At 48.1% G+C, this 23,860-nt stretch overlaps 1 protein-coding gene across 4 annotated transcripts in view; it reads left to right on the forward strand.

Annotated features, from left to right (window-relative positions):
- Positions 1–23,860, forward strand: part of Pgant5 (polypeptide N-acetylgalactosaminyltransferase 5) — a 95,678-nt gene that overhangs the window by 34,474 nt on the left and 37,344 nt on the right. For all 4 annotated transcript variants that reach the window (XM_070104484.1, XM_070104483.1, XM_070104485.1 and 1 more), the window contains 4 exons: positions 8,262–8,482; positions 11,179–11,345; positions 17,295–17,502; positions 22,777–22,887. In XM_070104484.1, the coding sequence (XP_069960585.1) occupies positions 8,262–8,482; positions 11,179–11,345; positions 17,295–17,502; positions 22,777–22,887 (707 nt within the window). The remainder of the gene's footprint in view (positions 1–8,261; positions 8,483–11,178; positions 11,346–17,294; positions 17,503–22,776; positions 22,888–23,860) is intronic.

Consider the following 23,860-nt stretch of genomic DNA (forward strand, 5'->3'; position numbering starts at 1 on the left):
ACTGTGGGACTGACCACCTTCAAGACTGTGGGACTGAACACCTTCAAGACTGAGGGACTGACCACCTTCAAGACTGAGGGACTGACCACCTTCAAGACTGTGGGACTGACCACCTTCAAGACTGAGGGACTGACCACCTTCAAGACTGTGGGACTGACCACCTTCAAGACTGTGGGACTGACCACCTTCAAGACTGTGGGACTGACCACCTTCACTGTGGGACTGACCACCTTCAAGACTGAGGGACTGACCACCTTCAAGACTGAGGGACTGACCACCTTCAAGACTGTGGGACTGACCACCTTCAAGACTGTGGGACTGACCACCTTCAAGACTGTGGGACTGACCACCTTCAAGACTGTGGGACTGACCACCTTCATGACTGTAGGACTGACCACCTTCAAGACTGTGGGACTGATCACCTTCAAGACTGTGGGACTGACCACCTTCAAGACTGTGGGACTGACCACCTTCAAGACTGTGGGACTGACCACCTTCAAGACTGTGGGACTGACCACCTTCAAGACTGTGGGACTGACCACCTTCAAGACTGTGGGACTGACCACCTTCAAGACTGTGGGACTGACCACCTTCAAGACTGTGGGACTGACCACCTTCAAGACTGTGGGACTGACCACCTTCAAGACTGTGGGACTGACCACCTTCAAGACTGAGGGACTGACCACCTTCAAGACTGAGGGACTGACCACCTTCAAGGCTGAGGGACTGACCACCTTCAAGACTGTGGGACTGACCACCTTCAAGACTGAGGGACTGACCACCTTGAAGACTGAGGGACTGACCACCTTGAAGACTGAGGGACTGACCACCTTGAAGACTGAGGGACTGACCACCTTCAAGACTGTGGGACTGACCACCTTCAAGACTGAGGGACTGACTGACCACCTTCAAGACTGAGGGACTGACCACCTTCAAGACTGAGGGACTGACTGACCACCTTCAAGACTGAGGGACTGACTGACCACCTTCAAGACTGAGGGACTGACTGACCACCTTCAAGACTGAGGGACTGACTGACCACCTTCAAGACTGAGGGACTGACTGACCACCTTCAAGACTGTGGGACTGACCACCTTCAAGACTGTGGGACTGACCACCTTCATGACTGAGGGACTGACCACCTTCAAGGCTGAGGGACTGACCACCTTCAAAACTGAGGGACTGACCACTTTCAAGACTGAGGGACTGACCACCTTCAAGACTGTGGGACTGACCACCTTCAAGACTGAGGGACTGACCACCTTCAAGACTGAGGGACTGACCACCTTCAAGACTGAGGGACTGACCACCTTCAAGACTGTGGGACTGACCACCTTCAAGAATGAGGGACTGACCACCTTCAAGACTGAGGGACTGACCACCTTCAAGACTGTGGGACTGACCACCTTCAAGACTATGGGACTGACCACCTTCAAGACTGTGGAACTGACCCCCTTCAAGACTGAGGGACTGACCACCTTCAAGACTGTGGGACTGACCACCTTCAAGACTGTGGAACTGACCACCTTGAAGACTGAGGGACTGACCACCTTCAAGACTGAGAGACTGACCACCTTCAAGACTGAGAGACTGACCACCTTCAAGACTGAGGGACTGACCACCTTCAAGACTGAGGGACTGACCACCTTCAAGACTGAGGGACTGACCACCTTCAAGACTGAGGGACTGACCACCTTCAAGACTGAGGGACTGACCACCTTCAAGACTGTGGGACTGACCACCTTCAAGACTCAGGGACTGACCACCTTCAAGACTGAGGGACTGACCACCTTCAAGACTGAGGGACTGACCACCTTCAAGACTCAGGGACTGACCACCTTCAAGACTGAGGCTCAGACTGACCACCTTCAAGACTGAGGGACTGACCACCTTCAAGACTGAGGGACTGACCACCTTCAAGACTGTGGGACTGACTGTGGGACTGACCACCTTCAAGACTCAGGGACTGACCACCTTCAAGACTGAGGGACTGACCACCTTCAAGACTGTGGGACTGACCACCTTCAAGACTCAGGGACTGACCATCTTCAAGACTGAGGGACTGACCACCTTCAAGACTGTGGGACTGACCACCTTCAAGACTGTGGGACTGACCACCTTCAAGACTGAGGGACTGACCACCTTCAAGACTGTGGGACTGACCACCTTCAAGACTGAGGGACTGACCACGTTCAAGACTGTGGGACTGACCACCTTCAAGACTGAGGGACTGACCACGTTCAAGACTGAGGGACTGACCACCTTCAAGACTGTGGGACTGACCACCTTCAAGACTGTGGGACTGACCACCTTCAAGACTGTGGGACTGACCACCTTCAAGACTGAGGGACTGACCACCTTCAAGACTGAGGGACTGACCACCTTCAAGACTGTGGGACTGACCACCTTCAAGACTGAGGGACTGACCACCTTCAAGACTGAGGGACTGACCACCTTCAAGGCTGAGGGACTGACCACCTTCAAGACTGTGGGACTGACCACCTTCAAGACTGAGGGACTGACCACCTTGAAGACTGAGGGACTGACCACCTTGAAGACTGAGGGACTGACCACCTTGAAGACTGAGGGACTGACCACCTTCAAGACTGTGGGACTGACCACCTTCAAGACGGAGGGACTGACTGACCACCTTCAAGACTGAGGGACTGACCACCTTCAAGACTGAGGGACTGACTGACCACCTTCAAGACTGAGGGACTGACTGACCACCTTCAAGACTGAGGGACTGACTGACCACCTTCAAGACTGAGGGACTGACCACCTTCAAGACTGTGGGACTGACCACCTTCAAGACTGTGGGACTGACCACCTTCATGACTGAGGGACTGACCACCTTCAAGGCTGAGGGACTGACCACCTTCAAAACTGAGGGACTGACCACTTTCAAGACTGAGGGACTGACCACCTTCAAGACTGTGGGACTGACCACCTTCAAGACTGAGGGACTGACCACCTTCAAGACTGAGGGACTGACCACCTTCAAGACTGAGGGACTGACCACCTTCAAGACTGTGGGACTGACCACCTTCAAGAATGAGGGACTGACCACCTTCAAGACTGAGGGACTGACCACCTTCAAGACTGTGGGACTGACCACCTTCAAGACTATGGGACTGACCACCTTCAAGACTGTGGAACTGACCCCCTTCAAGACTGAGGGACTGACCACCTTCAAGACTGTGGGACTGACCACCTTCAAGACTGTGGAACTGACCACCTTGAAGACTGAGGGACTGACCACCTTCAAGACTGAGAGACTGACCACCTTCAAGACTGAGAGACTGACCACCTTCAAGACTGAGAGACTGACCACCTTCAAGACTGAGGGACTGACCACCTTCAAGACTGAGGGACTGACCACCTTCAAGACTGAGGGACTGACCACCTTCAAGACTGAGGGACTGACCACCTTCAAGACTGAGGGACTGACCACCTTCAAGACTGAGGGACTGACCACCTTCAAGGCTGAGGGACTGACCACCTTCAAGACTGAGGGACTGACCACCTTCAAGACTGTGGGACTGACCACCTTCAAGACTCAGGGACTGACCACCTTCAAGACTCAGGAACTGACCACCTTCAAAACTGAGGGACTGACCACCTTCAAGACTGAGGGACTGACCACCTTCAAGACTCAGGGACTGACCACCTTCAAGACTGAGGCTCAGACTGACCACCTTCAAGACTGAGGGACTGACCACCTTCAAGACTGAGGGACTGACCACCTTCAAGACTGTGGGACTGACCACCTTCAAGACTCAGGGACTGACCACCTTCAAGACTGAGGGACTGACCACCTTCAAGACTCAGGGACTGACCACCTTCAAGACTGAGGGACTGACCACCTTCAAGACTGTGGGACTGACCACCTTCAAGACTCAGGGACTGACCATCTTCAAGACTGAGGGACTGACCACCTTCAAGACTGAGGGACTGACCACCTTCAAGACTCAGGGACTGACCACCTTCAAGACTGAGGGACTGACCACCTTCAAGACTGTGGGACTGACCACCTTCAAGACTGAGGGACTGACCACCTTCAAGACTGAGGGACTGACCACCTTCAAGACTGAGGGACTGACCACCTTCAAGACTCAGGGACTGACCACCTTCAAGACTGAGGGACTGACCACCTTCAAGACTGAGGGACTGACCACCTTCAAGACTGAGGGACTGACCACCTTCAAGACTGAGGGACTGACCACCTTCAAGACTGAGGGACTGACCACCTTCAAGACTGAGGGACTGACCACCTTCAAGACTGAGGGACTGACCACCTTCAAGACTGAGGGACTGACCACCTTCAAGACTGAGGGACTGACCACCTTCAAGACTGAGGGACTGACCACCTTCAAGACTGAGGGACTGACCACCTTCAAGACTGAGGGACTGACCACCTTCAAGACTGAGGGACTGACCACCTTCAAGACTGAGGGACTGACCACCTTCAAGACTGAGGGACTGACCACCTTCAAGACTGAGAGACTGACCACCTTCAAGACTGAGGGACTGACCACCTTCAAGACTGAGGGACTGACCACCTTCAAGACTGAGGGACTGACCACCTTCAAGACTGAGGGACTGACCACCTTCAAGACTGAGGGACTGACCACCTTCAAGACTGAGGGACTGACCACCTTCAAGACTGAGGGACTGACCACCTTCAAGACTGAGGGACTGACCACCTTCAAGACTGTGGGACTGACCACCTTCAAGACTGAGGGACTGACCACCTTGAAGACTGAGGGACTGACCACCTTGAAGACTGAGGGACTGACCACCTTGAAGACTGAGGGACTGACCACCTTCAAGACTGTGGGACTGACCACCTTCAAGACTGAGGGACTGACTGACCACCTTCAAGACTGAGGGACTGACCACCTTCAAGACTGAGGGACTGACTGACCACCTTCAAGACTGAGGGACTGACTGACCACCTTCAAGACTGAGGGACTGACCACCTTCAAGACTGTGGGACTGACCACCTTCAAGACTGTGGGACTGACCACCTTCAAGACTGTGGGACTGACCACCTTCATGACTGAGGGACTGACCACCTTCAATGCTGAGGGACTGACCACCTTCAAAACTGAGGGACTGACCACTTTCAAGACTGAGGGACTGACCACCTTCAAGACTGTGGGACTGACCACCTTCAAGACTGAGGGACTGACCACCTTCAAGACTGAGGGACTGACCACCTTCAAGACTGAGGGACTGACCACCTTCAAGACTGTGGGACTGACCACCTTCAAGAATGAGGGACTGACCACCTTCAAGACTGAGGGACTGACCACTTTCAAGACTGTGGGACTGACCACCTTCAAGACTATGGGACTGACCACCTTCAAGACTGTGGAACTGACCCCCTTCAAGACTGAGGGACTGACCACCTTCAAGACTGTGGGACTGACCACCTTCAAGACTGTGGAACTGACCACCTTGAAGACTGAGGGACTGACCACCTTCAAGGCTGAGAGACTGACCACCTTCAAGACTGAGAGACTGACCACCTTCAAGACTGAGGGACTGACCACCTTCAAGACTGAGGGACTGACCACCTTCAAGACTGAGGGACTGACCACCTTCAAGACTGAGGGACTGACCACCTTCAAGACTGAGGGACTGACCACCTTCAAGACTGAGGGACTGACCACCTTCAAGGCTGAGGGACTGACCACCTTCAAGACTGAGGGACTGACCACCTTCAAGACTGAGGGACTGACCACCTTCAAGACTGTGGGACTGACCACCTTCAAGACTCAGGGACTGACCACCTTCAAGACTGAGGGACTGACCACCTTCAAGACTGAGGGACTGACCACCTTCAAGACTCAGGGACTGACCACCTTCAAGACTGAGGCTCAGACTGACCACCTTCAAGACTGAGGGACTGACCACCTTCAAGACTGAGGGACTGACCACCTTCAAGACTGTGGGACTGACCACCTTCAAGACTCAGGGACTGACCACCTTCAAGACTGAGGGACTGACCACCTTCAAGACTCAGGGACTGACCACCTTCAAGACTGAGGGACTGACCACCTTCAAGACTGTGGGGACCACCTTCAAGGCTGAGGGACTGACCACTTCTTCAAGGCTGAGGGACTGACCACTTCAAGACTGAGGGACCGACCACTTCAAGACTCAGGGACTGACCACCTTCAAGACTGAGGGACTGACCACCTTCAAGACTGAGGGACTGACCACCTTCAAGACTCAGGGACTGACCACCTTCAAGACTGAGAGACTGACCACCTTCAAGACTGTGGGACTGACCACCTTCAAGACTGAGGGACTGACCACCTTCAAGACTGAGGGACTGACCACCTTCAAGACTCAGGGACTGACCACCTTCAAGACTGAGGGACTGACCACCTTCAAGACTGAGGGACTGACCACCTTCAAGACTCAGGGACTGACCACCTTCAAGACTGAGAGACTGACCACCTTCAAGACTCAGGGACTGACCACCTTCAAGACTGAGGGACTGACCACCTTCAAGACTCAGGGACTGACCACCTTCAAGACTCAGGGACTGACCACCTTCAAGACTGAGGGACTGACCACCTTCAAGACTCAGGGACTGACCACCTTCAAGACTGAGGGACTGACCACCTTCAAGACTGAGGGACTGACCACCTTCAAGACTCAAGACTGAGGGACTGACCACCTTCAAGACTGAGGGACTGACCACCTTCAAGACTCAGGGACTGACCACCTTCAAGACTGAGAGACTGACCACCTTCAAGACTGAGGGACTGACCACCTTCAAGACTGTGGGACTGACCACCTTCAAGACTCAGGGACTGACCACCTTCAAGACTGAGGGACTGACCACCTTCAAGACTGAGGGACTGACCACCTTCAAGACTCAGGGACTGACCACCTTCAAGACTGAGGGACTGACCACCTTCAAGACTGAGGGACTGACCACCTTCAAGACTCAGGGACTGACCACCTTCAAGACTGAGGGACTGACCACCTTCAAGACTGAGGGACTGACCACCTTCAAGACTGAGGGACTGACCACCTTCAAGACTGAGGGACTGACCACCTTCAAGACTGAGGGACTGACCACCTTCAAGACTGAGGAACTGACCACCTTCAAGACTGAGGGACTGACCACCTTCAAGACTGAGGGACTGACCCCCCCTTTCTTGTCTCAGTGTAGAGGTGACACAGTCACTACCAGGCAACACTTCTGCAACATTAATATACCCAGGTGTTGCACCACGAGTCAACTAAGCAACATTACCCACACCAAACAAGTTACAAGCGGCCCAGGTCCCACGGTCGAAACATTCCCAGGTAACCCTGACCTGGAGTGCCCTCCTATGTGCTTTCTACACCTGCGAGTGGCGTTGTGTGGTGTGTGGCACCTGTGTTGACTTCAATAAAACCTACACTAAAACACTTAGCATTTTCTTGTGTGTTTTTCATGCATTTTTCTGGTTTATTTTGGTTTGGCTATCGTGGACCCAAAATATTGTTTTATTATAATATTTAGTTTTTAATTCACTAAAAAGGATAATTATGTATCGAAATGTAATGTAAAGAAAGGCCTTTCACTTTGTCTTAAGTACTTTATCAGGAGCCTACAATATATATATATATATATATATATATATATATATATATATATATATATATATATATATATATATATATATATATATATATATATGAAATATTAGAATCTAAATGGTTTCTAAGTCTTTTAGAAGTAGATATAGTTAGGGTGTAGTAAGAGTAGCATTGTCTACTGGTGGATAGTAGATAGTTAAGGACAAGAGGTGGGATTATAATAGGTAGGGGCTGCTGGTCCATGCTAGGTAGGGGCTGCTGGTCCATGCTAGGTAGGGGCTGCTGATCCATGCTAGGTAGGGGCTACTGGTCCATGTTAGGTAGGGGCTACTGGTCCATGCTAGGTAGGGGCTGCTGGTCCATGCTAGGTAGGGGCTGCTGGTCCATGCTAGGTAGGGGCTACTGGTCCATGCTAGGTAGGGCTACTGGTCCATGCTAGGTAGGGGCTACTGGTTCATGCTAGGTAGGGGCTACTGGCCCGTGCTAGGTAGGGGCTGCTGGTCCATGCTAGGTAGGTCCTGGTCCATAGACAGGTCCACACTAACCAGGCCCTATTAACCAGGTCTTTAAACTCACCCATCCCCAAAATAAATTATTAAAACTAAACAACATTAAAACCAGTTTTAAACCCAACTAATACACGTCTTAAACAGGGTTGGCATCTGGACTACCCTCCGGGGGAGCTGAAGAGATGGGTATCCAAGCCGACGGTGCCCGAGCAACCTGGCTTGCCCGGGGAGATGGGTAAGCCAGTCAGGACGCCACCGGAACAGGAAGCCGTCATGAAGGAGAAATTTAAACTGAACCAGTTTAATCTTTTGGCTTCCGACTCCATTAGTCTGAACCGGTCGCTTCCCGACGTGCGTCTGGAGGGGTGAGTCTGCAACCGGTTTCAAACCATTCATCACAACCGGTTTCACTTGAGAGATGTGAAGTTTGGGCAAAATTTTCCATTTGGGATCCCTCGTTGGCTACGTTTGACTTGATAAAGGCCGCTGTGTGAGCGAAACGTAGTGAATGATCACTTTATACTGTGTGTGTGTCCTTTTCCAACCGGTTTCAGTGATGGGACACACACCTGCAACACCTGCGTGTGTGTATCGGCAAAGTACCCAGGTGTTGCAGGTGTCTTAGTATGTGATAGTTCTTAGTGATCTGTAGAGCTTATGGATAGTACTGTAGTAGTCCTGCTAAGCAGGTAGTACTATCAGCAGTAGATGAACACTGTAGTGGTCCTGCTAAGCAGGTAGTACTATCAGCAGTAGATGAACACTGTAGTAGTCCTGCTAAGCAGGTATACTGTAGTAGTCCTGCTGGTTCATAATAAGCAGGTAGTACTATCAGTAGTAGATGAACACTGTAGTGGTCCTGCTAAGCAGGTAGTACTATCAGCAGTAGATGAACACTGTAGTAGTCCTGCTAACCAGGTAGTACTATCAGCAGTAGATGAACACTGTAGTAGTCCTGCTAAGCAGGTATACTGTAGTAGTCCTGCTGGTTCATAATAAGCAGGTAGTACTATCAGCAGTAGATGAACACTGTAGTGGTCCTGCTAAGCAGGTAGTACTATCAGCAGTAGATGAACACTGTAGTAGTCCTGCTAAGCAGGTAGTACTATCAGCAGTAGATGAACACTGTAGTGGTCCTGCTAAGCAGGTATACTTTAGTAGTCCTGCTGGTTCATAATAAGCAGGTAGTACTATCAGCAGTAGATGAACACTGTAGTAGTCCTGCTAAGCAGGTATACTGTAGTAGTCCTGCTGGTTCATAATAAGCAGGTAGTACTATCAGCAGTAGAGGAACACTGTAGTGGTCCTGCTAAGCAGGTAGTACTATCAGCAGTAGATGAACACTGTAGTGGTCCTGCTAAGCAGGTATACTGTAGTAGTCCTGCTGGTTCATAATAAGCAGGTAGTACTATCAGCAGTAGAGGAACACTGTAGGGACCGACTCCCTCCTACCAAGGTTGTATATAAACGTAAGTGAGGTCAGGTTTGTCAGGAAACAGGACAAGTGTTTCCTGACGCTGATCTTATTTATGACGCCCCCACACCTGGAGTTTTTAGTCATCTGACCGAGACCTTCCACTGGCTTACCACTCCACCACTTTTAAAATAGTTAGTTAGTTAGTTAAAGATTAGCCGGTATTCTCCCGGCCCGGGCCTTGTCCAAGTGGTGGCCCGGCCTTGGCTCCCTCTTTAGGGAGTATCTGAGACCTAAGTCTCCCATGGGAGGAGGCACAAGTACCCCCTCATCTTTGGGACCAACTGTCCCCAGGCCTAGCCACAAGCTAGGCCTCTCTGGTCTGCCATCCCCGCCCCAAGGGGGCAAATGGGAATGACAGTCTTGTGAGCTAAAGGCTCGGACTCAGGCACCTACCCTACCCTAGAAGGGTTAGGCATGGTATCGATCTTTTAAAATAATTATTATTATTATTATTAAAGATTCGCCGGTATTCTCCTGGCCCGGGCCTTTTCCAAGTGGTGGCCCGGCCTTGGCTCCCTCTTTAGGGAGTGTCTGAGACCTAAGTCTCCCATGGGAGGAGGCACAAGTACCTCCTCATCTTTGGGACCAACTGTCCCCAGGCCTAGCCACAAGCTAGGCCTCTCTGGTCTGCCATCCCCGCCCCAAGGGGGCTAATGGGAATGACAGTCTTATGAGCTAAAGGCTCGAGCTCAGGCACCTACCCTACCCTAGAAGGGCTGGGCATGGTGTCGATCTTTTTAAAATAATAATCACAAGTCCCAGCGTAACCAACATTTTCTTTTTCACAAAGTCTTGTATTATTTTATGTAAACTCGCTACTTTTATTTACAAATATCAAAAAAATTAAATTTTCCCTGCCTTCCATTTCAGTTTTTGCAATTTTCAACAATTGAATATTTCCATTTTTTTCAGTGGCGTTACATTTTTTCAAATATTTGCAAAAATCTAGTGGGCTATTAGAGGCCCATAAAGGGGTAACTGTATCAAAAAACACTTAATTAATCCCCCAGGCGGACGAATGGGGATTTATGTTTGAGCACAAAATCCCATTGCTGGACAATATAATGGTGACTTTATTCATGTACACCGATAAATATTTATATAGAAAAATGCCCAGAGATGTGGAATGTTGATACGGATTATCCGGAAATATGAAATATGTATAGTAAGGAATTTTTAAAATTGGGACTAGAAAATATATAATATAAATTCCATAATGTTGATACCTAAAAAGGTCAGAAATATACCAATTTATATAAATATAAAAATATTGACATAGCTCTAGAAATATATATATATATATATATATATATATATATATATATATATATATATATATATATATATATATATATATATATATATGTGTGTGTGTGTGTGTGTATTATATATATGGGTCTGAGACCGAGCCGCGGGGGCGTTGACCCCTGGATAACTGCAGGATAACCTTGAATACTACAATTAAAGTCATTTATAGATGCCATAGTGTTAATCCCCCCACAAATACGGGATTACCCACCCAGCTAATAATCCCCTACCACCCTGTTCATCAGTTTTAGTTGAGACATGTTGTTGATGTTGCAGGTGCAAGACGAAGATGTACCCGCCCTTGATGCCCACTACTTCTATAGTTATCGTCTTCCACAACGAGGCCTGGTCCACACTGCTACGGACCGTCTGGTCCATTATACAGAGGTCACCCAGGGCTCTGCTCCAGGAGATATTGCTGGTCGATGATGCTTCAGAGAGAGGTGGGTATGTTGGGGCATGCTCGAGTATGTTTGGGTAGATTGGTGGTATATGGGGGTATATTGGAATGTGTTTGGGTATGTTGGTGGTATATGGGGGTATATTGGGATGTGTTTGGGTATGTTGGTGGTATATGGGGGTATATTGGGATGTGTTTGGGTATGTTGGTAGTATATGGGAGTATATTGGGGCGTGTTTGGGTATGCTGGTAGTATATGGGAGTATATTGGGGCGTGTTTGGGTATGCTGGTAGTATATGCGGGTATATTGGGGTGTGTTTGGGTATGTTGGTAGTATATGCGGGTATATTGGGGTGTGTTTGGGTATGTTGGTAGTATATGGGGGTATATTGGGGTGTGTTTGGGTATGTTGGTAGTATATGCGGGTATATTGGGGTGTGTTTGGGTATGTTGGTAGTATATGGGAGTATATTGGGGTGTGTTTGGGTATGTTGGTAGTATATGGGGGTATATTGGGGTGTGTTTGGGTATGTTGGTAGTATATGGGGGTATATTGGGGTGTGTTTGGGTATGTTGGTAGTATATGGGGGTGTGTTTGGGTATGTTGGTGGTATATGGGGGTATATTGGGGTATGTTTGGGTATGTTGGTGGTATATTGGGGTGTTTGGGTATGTTGGTGGTATGTTGGGGTATGTTGGTGGTATGTTGGGGTATGTTGATGGTATGTTGGGGTATGTTGGTGGTATGTTGGGGTATGTTGGTGGTATGTTGGGGTATGTTGGTGGTATGTTGAGGTATGTTGGTGGTATGTTGAGGTATGTTGGTGGTATGTTGGTGGTATATTGGGGTATGTTGGAGGTATGTTAGTGGTATGTTAGTGGTATGTTGGCGGTATGTTGGGGTATGTTGGTGGTATGTTGGTATGCTAGTGGTATGTTGGGGTATGTTTGTGGTATGGTGGCATGTTGGGGTATGTTGGGGTATGTTCGTGGTGTGGTGGTATGGTGGTATGTTGGTGGTATGTTGGTATGCTAGTGGTATGTTGGGGTATGTTTGTGGTATGGTGGCATGTTGGGGTATGTTGGGGTATGTTCGTGGTGTGGTGGTATGGTGGTATGTTGGTGGTATGTTGGTATGCTAGTGGTATGTTGGGGTATGTTTGTGGTATGGTGGCATGTTGGGGTATGTTGGGGTATGTTCGTGGTGTGGTGGTATGGTGGTATGTTGGGGTATGGTGGTATGTTGGTGGTATGGTGGTATGTTGGTGGTATGTTGGGGTATGTTAGTGGTATGTTGGGGTATGTTGGTATGTTGGTGGTATGTTACACAACCTAGGTTGTCAAGGGATGGTAAATGTACGATAACAGATCCTCCTCTTCTTCCTCTTCCTCTCTACTGCCAGAATTTTTTTCTTAAAAGGGTTTTTAGTATCCAGACTTTTCATTTTTTTTACCATGAGCGCCGGTGCTTGACACACACACACACACACACACACACACACACACACACACACACACACACACACACGAGAGAGAGAGGGGTGGGTGGATTGCATATTCTTGGACTGCGAGAAGGCGTTTGACACAGTTCCACACAAGAGATTAGTGCAAAAACTGGAGGACCAAGCAGGGATAACAGGGAAGGCACTACAATGGATCAGGGAATACTTGTCAGGAAGACAGCAGCGAGTCATGGTACGTGGCGAGGTGTCAGAGTGGGGACCTGTGACCAGCGGGGTCCCACAGGGGTCAGTCCTAGGACCAGTGCTGTTTCTGGTATTTGTGATCGACATGACAGAAGGAATAAACTCCGAGGTGTCCCTGTTTGCAGATGACTTGAAGTTGATGAGAAGAATTCACTCGATCGAAGACCAGGCAGAACTACAAAGGGATCTGGACAGGCTGCAGGCATGGTCCAGCAATTGGCTCCTGGAGTTCAATCCCACCAAGTGCAAAGTCATGAAGATTGGGGAAGGGCAAAGAAGACTGCAGACGGAGTACGGTCTAGGGGGCCAGAGACTACAAACCTCACTCAAGGAAAAAGATCTTGGGGTGAGTATAACACCAGGCACATCTCCTGAATCGCACATCAACCAAATGACTGCTGCAGCATGTGGGCGCCTAGCAAACCTCAGAACAGCATTCCGACATCTTAATAACGAATCGTTCAGGACCCTGTACACCATGTACGTTAGGCCCATATTGGAGTATGCGGCACCAGTTTGGAACCCACACCTAGCCAAGCATGTAAAGAAACTAGAGAAAGTGCAAAGGTTTGCAACAAGACTAGTCCCAGAGCTAAGAGGTATGTCCTACGAGGAGAGGTTAAGGGAAATCAACCTGACGATACTGGAGGACAGGAGAGATAGGGGGGACATGATAACAACATACAAAATACTGCGTGGAATAGACAAGGTTGACAAAGATAGGATGTTCCAGAGATGGGTCACAGAAACAAGGGGACACAATTGGAAGCTGAAGACTCAGATGAGTCAAAGGGATGTTAGGAATTATTTCTTAAGTCAAAGTTGTGAGGAAGTGGAATAGCCGAGAAAGTGACATAATGGAGGCAGGAACCATACATAGCTTTAAGACGAGGTTTGATGAAGCTCATTGAGCAAGGAAAGAGAGGACCTAGTAGAGACTAGCAAAGAGGCTGGGCCAGGAGATGTGAATCGACCCCTACCTGGTGGATCAACACCTGGTCAACCAAGCACAGTGGACCCTTGGTTTTCGTGTTTAATCCGTTCCAGAGCCAGTAGCCAAAACCAAAACAATTTTCCCCATAAGAAATAATATAAATGGAATTAATCAATTCCAGACACCCAGAAGTATCAACAAAAAAAAAATTTTTTATACCTTAAATATACATTTACATGCACAAAAGAATGAACATTAAACATGTAAAGTAAAAGGACACAAGTGCAACTAATGTGACATTTATTGTGGCAACGTTTCGCTCTCCAGGAGCTTTATCAAGCTTGATAAAGCTCCTGGAGAGCGAAACGTTGCCACAATAAATGTCACATTAGTTGCACTTGTGTCCTTTTACTTTACATATTGTCGGTAATTCTACCAACTTTATTACAACATTAAACATGACATTTATCTTTTTAAGCTGTTGTTGCTGGAAGGAAGGCAGGGAGAAAAGGAGAGGGGAGATAGGTTATTGTTTGGAAAGGGAATCCCCCTCCATAAGGACTCTAGGTACCAAGTCCTTATCTGGGATCACTTCCCTCCTTTGTTTTTTACTGTCACTAGGACCAGCTTGAGAGTCATTGGACCCCTGTCACACAAAATATCTGTCCAGATATGTCTGTTTCTGGCATCTCTTTAAGATTTGCCTAAAAGGGGACATGGCATTGTCATTGTAAAAGTTACCAGCACAGATTGGAACAGCTTTCTCAGGGTGATGTTGCTCCACAAATGAATGCACTTTAGTCCACATTGCACAAATCGTTGAAGAAGGCACCTTCTTCCATCTCTCTTCCCCCTCTGAAGCAATTTCCTCAGCTGTGGTCTGTTGCTGTTGCAGATGAAGCTCTTACAGCTCATCAGTGGTTAGCTCTTCATTGTGGTCCTCCACCAACTCTTCCACATTCTCCAAACTCACATCCAGCTCCATGGGATTCCCCAATGCCACAATTGATTGCACAACAGGTGTAGGGTCAACAGGGTCAGCCTCAAACCTTTCAAAATCCTTCTTATGGGCACAATCTGGCCACAAATTTCTTCAAGCAGTGTTCATCATCCTGGAAGTCATTCCTTGCCAAGCCTTATCTATAAGGCCTATGCAGTGAAAGATGCTGAAGTGATTCTTCCAGAACTCTCTTAGGGTCAATTCAGAGTCCGAGGTTATGTCAAAGCACCTTTGAAACATTGCTTTGGTGTACAGTGTTTTGAAGTTTGCAATGACCTGCTGGTCCATGGGCTGGAGGAGAGGAGTGGTGTTAGGAGGCAAAAACTTCACTGTTACAAAACTGAATTCCTTAGATAATTGGTCTTCTAAGTCTGGAGGATGAGCAGGAGTATTGTCCATTAACAGGAGGCACTGGAGTGGCAATTTCTTATCCAGGAGGTATTTTTTCACACTGGGGCCAAACACTTCATTAAACCATTCCAGGAAAATTTCCCCTGTGATCCATACCCTACTGTTTGTCTTCCACATCACACACAATTTACTCTTAACAACACTGTTTTTCTTGAACACTCTGGATTTTCAGAGTGATACACCAGTAAAGGCTTCACTTTGAAATCCCCACTAGCATTACCACACAACAAGAGTGTTAGCCTGTCTTTCATAGGCTTGTGTTCTGAGAGTGCCTTTTCCTCCTGCATGTGAAGGTAGGGTAAAGGTATAAGGTATAAAGGTGATGTAGGTCCTCTTTGGCATTTTCTTCCAAAAGAGGCCTGTTTTGTCACAACTGAACACTTGTTGGGGTTGGAATTTTTCAGACACTACATAACATTTGAATTCCCCAACGAATTTTTCATCCGCTTGTTTGTCTGAACTGGCACCCTCACCGTGCCTTACAACACTGTATGCTGCTTCGCTTCTTGAAATTTTAGAACCAGCTTTTGCTGGCCTTGAATTCACCAGAAGGGTGTAAAGCACCCTTCTGGCAAGACAGTGATGGAGTGAATGATGGTGAAAGTTTTTCTTTTTCGGGCCACCCTGCCTTGGTGGGAATCGGCCAGTGTGTTAATAAAAATATAATAAATAATTGTTTCAGGCAGTTTCTTTGTGAGATCCTCATGCAACTGCCTTGCCTTTTCACAAATAATGGACTGCACAACACTATCTCCTGTTTTGTCTGTGCGCTGGGGACTGGACAGGTTCCATACAGTCATTGATTACCTTAGCCAAAAATCGACGAAAAAAGTCGGCCAAAACCAAAATCGGCGATAACCAAGATCGACGAAAACCAAGGGTCCACTGTACTGATATTTGGTGACTCTCCATACATCTAATGGGTCCCAGATCTCTTACATGATACCTATACCGAGAGGTGAAGAACAGTCACATTACTCTGACTGGAACAATAAACAAATAACTCAATATTTGTCTGTGGTATCAAATCAAGCAAGAGCCAGAAACAATGGATTTGAAAATAAAAAAAATTAGGTTTTGAAATGACAGGTAGGTTTGAGAAGGACCTGCTTAGTATGGGCCAGTAGGCCTGTTGCAGTGTTCCTCCTTTCTTATAGGAGAGAGGAGCTTACAACAACATTTTGGTCCCACCTGGACCGTTTACAAGTCACACTAACACACGAAGGTGAGGGAACCAGTGTATGTAGGCGAGGGGGACAGGGACGGGACCAAGAGAGGAAGAACAAGAAGTAATGGTAAGGCTGGTAGTGGAAGTAGTAGTAGTAGTGGTGATAGAGGTAGTAGAAAGTAGTGGGAGTAGATTTTTGCCACAGGAGCTAGAAAGGGGAGCGAAGGGAAGCACTGGTGGTAGTAGTAGAAAAGGTAGAAGCAGAAATAGTATTAGCGGAGTGGTAGTCAACATGTCTTCATAGGTTTACTGTCTCCTCTGTGCGGGTTATTTGTGTATGGATAATGGTATATAGTACTGACAAGTTGAAGATTAAGATGCATGTCCCACAGTTGGGTATCTTTATTGTTGAAACGTTTCACCTACGCAGTATACTTCTTCAGTATTTGACTGAAGAAGCCTACTGTGTAGGCAAAACGTTTAATCAGTAAAGGGTTATTTGTGTACTGAAAGGTGTGTATGTCTGTGTATATATTCTCTGTTAGATTGTCTCAGTTTATATACACTGTGAGTTTACATGAAGTACTATTTCAGGTATTAATAAATTTTTGACTTGTGGTGTACAATTTGACAAGCAGCCTTAATGATTCCTGTGTAGTAGATAGACTTGAAACACTTTTAACTAGATAGGTTCCCACCCTTCCCTCTGTCTTCTCTGCCTCTGTCATCATGGTATGGTGCCCACTGACTGTTATATTGTCTTCCCTGACAGACTACCTTGGCAAAGAACTAGAGGAGCATGTCAAGACACTCCCAGTTCCCGTCAGAGTGCTACGTACTGGTGCACGCTCTGGGCTCATCCGTGCACGCTTGCTGGGTGCAAAAGAGGTCACAGGTCAGGTTATCACCTTCCTGGATGCACACGTTGAGTGCACAGAAGGTTGGCTGGAACCTTTGCTAGCACGAATTGCTGAAGACAGGTGAGTTGAACCTTTGTTTTTTCCAAGTTTTGTGGGTTTAAGAGTCACTTTGGTCTCTGATATCACTTTAGTGTGGATATCCACACCTTGGTTTCTGATATCATTTTTGTGTGGATATCCCTACCTTGGTTTCTGATATCACATTAGTGTGGATATCCACACCTTGGTCTCTGATATCACATTAGTGTGGATATCCCTACCTTGGTTTCTGATATCACCTTAGTGTGGATATCCTTGTGCATCACACACAAGTAGTTATCATATTCCAGTGAGAAATAATCTAGAGTAATGAACAAGTGGATGTTGAGGTCATGGTTGCTAGGCAGCAACCATGACCTCATGATCTTCAACGTGTTGGTATAAAATACCGACACGTTGAAGATTAAGACACGTGTGCAACAGTTGGGTATCTTTATTGATGAAATGTTTCACTTACACATTAGACTTCAGTCAAATACAGAGGGAGCAGTAGTAGTGAAACAAAGATGATGTAATCAGTCCCTTAGCATGGAGAAGACTGCATCTTCATGGTCTGGAGCTGAATTCTTCAGGCTGAGGGACTGACCACCTCAAATACTTTTTCTACAAGGTTGATGGACTGATTATATCATCATGCCACTACTACACCTGCTGCCTCTGTATTTGACTGACGAAGCTTACTGTATAGGCAAAACGATTCATCAATAAAGATACTCAAATGTTGCATATGTTTCTTAATATCCCAGGAATTATATTTTGGATTTTGGTCACAGTTCTTTCATTTGCCACATTGTTAGATCCTCAAGAACTGGGTGACCTGGTGGGCCCAGCAGATGACCAGCAAGTTATATATTGTGAAACAGGACGAGGTTATTTGGACCATCTCCTTTAACAGAATGCCTGTGCGTCTGTCTCAGTCTGTCTGGTACTCTAAAAAGTATATTAAAATATGTAAAATTTGACATTTTGTCTCAATGAATTTTTAGGCAAAATATTTTTTTAATTTTAGTGGTAGAGATGAATTTCTCAGAAAATGCTGAAAAATCATTTAAAAAAAACTTGTAAAAAATACGAAAATTTGATGTATATTTGTGGTAGTAAGATTATCTTGTGTGTGTCACTGTGGTGACAGGCTCGAGCCCGTACCACACTCGACAACATTACTTGGGTAAATATTTGTTTCCTATTTCTCTCTCTCCCCCTCCTTCTACTCCTTCCCTTCCCAGTCCCCCTCTCCATCCCCCGACCCCTCCCTTCTCCCTGTGTATATGTAGGGCAGAGGGGGGTTGTAATGTTATTACATGCATAATTGTGTATGCAGAACAAGTCACTTGGTGATGGAAATCTTTAGCTCTGGATCTTTCGTGCTCCCGTGCATCGTCAGGAGCTATAGAGTGTTGCAAGACTAGTAACAGATAAGGGAAATTCTGATGCAAGGCATAAGCTTATCAGCTGGACGAGGTGTGTGAGGCAGTGTGAGTGTGGGGGAGGTGTGTGAGGTGGTGTGAGTGTGGGGGAGGTGTGTGAGGCAGTGTGGGTGTGGGGGGAGGTGTGTGAGGCAGTGTGGGTGTGGGGGAGGCGTGTGAGGCGGTGTGAGTGTGGGGGAGGTGTGTGAGGCGGTGTGAGTGTGGCTGAGGTGCGTGAGGCAGTGTGAGTGTGGGGGAGGTGTGTGAGGTGGTGTGAGTGTGGCTGAGGTGCGTGAGGCAGTGTGAGTGTGGGGGAGGTGTGTGAGGCGGTGTGAGTGTGGGGGAGGTGTGTGAGGCAGTGTGGGTGTGGGGGGAGGTGTGTGAGGCAGTGTGGGTGTGGGGGAGGCGTGTGAGGCGGTGTGAGTGTGGGGGAGGTGTGTGAGGTGGTGTGAGTGTGGCTGAGGTGCGTGAGGCAGTGTGAGTGTGGGGGAGGTGTGTGAGGCGGTGTGAGTGTGGGGGAGGTGTGTGAGGCAGTGTGGGTGTGGGGGAGGTGCGTGAGGCAGTGTGGGTGTGGGGGAGGTGTGTGAGGCGGTGTGAATGTGGGGAGGTGCGTGAGGCAGTGCAAGTGTGGGGGAGGTGTGTGAGGCGGTGTGAGTGTGGGGGAGGTGTGTGAGGCAGTGCAAGTGTGGGGGAGGTGTGTGAGGCAGTGTGAATGTGGGGGAGGTGTGTGAGGCAGTGTGAATGTGGGGGAGGTGTGTGAGGTGGTGTGAATGTGGGGGAGGTGCGTGAGGCAGTGCAAGTGTGGGGGAGGTGTGTGAGGCGGTGTGAATGTGGGGGAGGTGTGTGAGGCGGTGTGAATGTGGGGGAGGTGCGTGAGGCAGTGTGGTGAATGTGGGGGAGGTGCGTGAGGCTGTGTGGGTGTGGGGGAGGTGTGTGAGGCAGTGTGGGTGTGAGTGCATGGCAGTGTGGGTGTGAGGTGCGTGAGGCAGTGTGGGTGTGGGGGAGGTGCATGAGGCAGTGTGGGTGTGGGGGAGGTGCGTGAGGCAGTGTGGGTGTGGGGGAGGTGTGTGAGGCAGTGTGGGTGTGGGGGAGGTGCATGAGGCAGTGTGGGTGTGGGGGAGGTGCATGAGGCAGTGTGGGTGTGGGGGAGGTGCATGAGGCAGTGCAAGTGTGGGGGAGGTGCCTGAGGCCGGGGGGGTGTGGGGGAGGTGCGTGAGGCAGTGTGGGTGTGGGGGAGGTGCGTGAGGCAGTGTGAATGTGGGCGAGGTGCATGAGGCAGTGTGGGTGTGGGGGAGGTGCATGAGGCAGTGTGGGGAGGTGCATGAGGCATGTGGGGGAGGTGCATGAGGCAGTGTGGGTGTGGGGGAGGTGCATGAGGCAGTGTGGGTGTGGGGGAGGTGCATGAGGCAGGTGTGTGGGGGCGGTGTGAATGTGGGGGAGGTGCATGAGGCAGTGTGGGTGTGGGGGAGGTGCATGAGGCAGTGTGGGTGTGGGGGAGGTGCATGAGGCAGTGTGGGTGTGGGGGAGGTGCATGAGGCAGTGTGGGTGTGGGGGAGGTGCATGAGGCAGTGTGGGTGTGGGGGAGGTGCATGAGGCAGTGTGGGTGTGGGGGAGGTGCATGAGGCAGTGTGGGTGTGGGGGAGGTGCATGAGGCAGTGTGGGTGTGGGGGAGGTGCATGAGGCAGTGTGGGTGTGGGGAGGTGCATGAGGCTGTGTGGGTGTGGGGGAGGTGCATGAGGCAGTGTGGGTGTGGGGGAGGTGCATGAGGCAGTGTGGGTGTGGGGGAGGTGCATGAGGCAGTGTGGGTGTGGGGGAGGTGCATGAGGCAGTGTGGGTGTGGGGGAGGTGCATGAGGCAGTGTGGGTGTGGGGGAGGTGCATGAGGCAGTGTGGGTGTGGGGGAGGTGCATGAGGCAGTGTGGGTGTGGGGGAGGTGCATGAGGCAGTGTGGGTGTGGGGGAGGTGCATGAGGCAGTGTGGGTGCATGAGGCAGTGTGGGTGTGGGGGAGGTGCATGAGGCAGTGTGGGTGTGGGGGAGGTGCATGAGGCAGTGTGGGTGTGGGGGAGGTGCATGAGGCAGTGTGGGTGTGGGGGAGGTGCATGAGGCAGTGTGGGTGTGGGGGAGGTGCATGAGGCAGTGTGAGGTGCATGAGGCAGTGTGGGTGTGGGGGAGCGTGCATGAGGCAGTGTGAGGGGTGTGGGGCGAGGTGCACGAGGCAGTGTGGGTGTGGGGGAGGTGTGTGAGGCAGTGTGGGTGTGGGGGAGGTGCATGAGGCAGTGTGGGTGTGGGGGAGGTGTGTGAGGCAGTGTGGGTGTGGGGGAGGTGCGTGAGGCAATGGGTAGAAAGAAAGGGTGTAAGGCAGCTGGGATTGATGGGATCAAGACAGAAATATTAAAAGCAGGTGGGGATATAGTTTTGGAATGATTAATTGTTTTAATAAATATATGGAAGAAGGTAAGGTACCTAGGGATTGGCAGAGAGCATGCATAATTCCATTGTATAAAGGCAAAGGGGACAAAAGAGAGTGTAAAAAATTATAGGGGAATAAGTCTGTTGAGTATACCTGGTAAAGTGTATGGTAGAGTTATTATTAAAAGAATTAAGAGTAAGACAGAGAGCAGGATAGCAGATGTTACCTATCTCAACTCTCTATCTCTCATTCTCTCTTTCTTTCTCTCTCTCTCTCTCTCTCTCTCTCTCTCTCTCTCTCTCTCTCTCTCTCTCTTTCTCTCTTTCTCTCTCTCTTTCTCTCTATCTCTTTCTCTCTATCTCTTTCTCTCTATCTCTATGTCTTTCTCTCTATCTCTATGTCTTTCTCTCTCTCTTGCTCTCTCTCTCTCTCTCTCTTGCTCTCTCTCTCTCTCTCTTGCTCTCTCTCTCTCTCTCTCTTGCTCTCTCTCTCTCTCTCTTGCTCTCTCTCTCTCTCTCTTGCTCTCTCTCTCTCTCTCTCTCTCTCTCTTGCTCTCTCTCTCTCTCTCTCTCTCTCTCTCTCTCTCTCTCTCTCTCTCTCTCTCTCTCTCTCTCTCTCAGGCTCATTTTGTTTTATATTTCTCTAATCAACATTTTACAGGGAAATGAGGTGCGTTTTAATATTTCTACGATTTTCTCTCGCTCTATAAAAAGAAAGTAATTTTCTTTACGTGTAGAGCGAGCGTTGTTCTCTTTAAAGATAGTGTTATCTCTCCCTTAATGGTACCTGGTAGCCTAGTGCTGGTGCATTCTGCTCACAGCCTGCAGAGATAGGCTCTGAAATTTCACTTTCTGGAAAGTTGTAGAATTTGGGTATATAGGTAAAATTGGAAAACTGTAATAGATAGAGTAGATAGTGCAATAATGATGAACAAGCAACACATGATGCAAAAAAACCACAAGGGGAGTTGAATGATAGCTCTAGGCCTTTTGTGTTGTAGTTAAAACATCATCAGGGGGAGTTGAGCGATAGCTCAACTCCCCCTGTGGTTGTTTTGCGTTTTATGTTACTTGTTTGCGATTATTGCATATGTTACTATGTCTGAGTATTGTACTTATGTGTACTTGTACCTAACTGACTTATTAAAGCACTCAGGTGTTTTACCTATTTTCACTGTTTTTTTTTATATATATTCTGTGAGCAAAGTAACATTTATGGAGGGATTCAGAGAACCAGGTTAGTCGGACTCGAGTCCTGGAGGTGGGAAGTACAGTACCTGCACTCTAAAGGAGGGGTGTTGCAGTTTTTTAACTATAGTGTAGGCATGCCTCTGGCAAGACAGTGATAGAGTGAGTGACGATGAAAGCATTTCTTCTATTTTTGGGTCGCCCTGCCTTGGTGGGAAACGGCTGATGTGTTAATAAAAAGTGTGAAGACTATTTCTTGCTAGCTTTATTAAGTTTTATGTTTTTATTGCAGAACACGTGTGGTGTGCCCCATTATTGATGTCATCTCTGATGAAACCTTCGAGTATGTAACTGCTTCAGACATGACTTGGGGCGGTTTCAATTGGAAACTCAATTTCCGATGGTATGGAAAGATGTTTGTCTTATAGATTTGTAGACCTGTGGAGTAATCTCAGAATGTGTGAAATCATAATAATGTCGTTGCAAAGAAATCAGGGAATGGGCGGGATTTGAACCCATGGTGAGTCAGTCCTAACCTCCAGGCCAATGCGTTAATCTTATTAGAACCAAGTGGTTCTAATAAGATTCATTCAACTAGGTATGTTTCTGTATACCATAGGGAGGTTAACATGGGCCACCACTGTGATGACAAATGCAGGCATGGAAATATACCTAGCTGGATCAATCTGATTGTAGGTTACTGGCCAAGTGGTTAACACACTGGCCTATCAGTTTTACAACTCACTTGCCATTGGTTCAATCTCCAGCCATTCCATGATTTGTCTAATCTCAGTATAATCAGTTCCTTCAAGGTTGAGCACCTTGATGCTAGAGTCCTTGTACAAAGGACTCTGTGATTACATTTTTCTTCTTGTGTTTTACTTACCTTTCTTATAAACCTCTTCTATATATGTAGTAATAGTGGTTGAAAAAGTGTATAACAGAGACATTTTTCAATTGAATTAAAAAATGCAGTATATAGACGTATATAAGAGCTGATTGTATTTAATACAGTGGACCCTCGCTTTACGATCACCTCCCAATGCGACCAATTATGTAAGTGTATTTGTGTAAGTGCATTTGTGCGTGTATGTTTGGGAGTCTGAAATGGACTAATCTAATTCACAATATTCCTTATGGGAACAGATTCGTTCAGTACTGGCACCTGAACATACTTCTGAATGAAATAATATCGAACACTGTACAGTGGACCCCCGCATAACGATTTCATGTACAATTATGTAAGTGTATTTGTGTAAGTGCGTTTGTACGTGTATGTTTGGGAGTCTGAAATGGACTAATCTACTTCACAATATTCCTTATGGGAACAGATTCGTTCAGTACTGGCACCTGAACATACTTCTGGAGTGAAATAA

The sequence above is a fragment of the Cherax quadricarinatus genome, chromosome 92 (assembly GCF_038502225.1).
Source record: "Cherax quadricarinatus isolate ZL_2023a chromosome 92, ASM3850222v1, whole genome shotgun sequence".
Lineage (NCBI taxonomy): Eukaryota > Metazoa > Arthropoda > Malacostraca > Decapoda > Parastacidae > Cherax > Cherax quadricarinatus.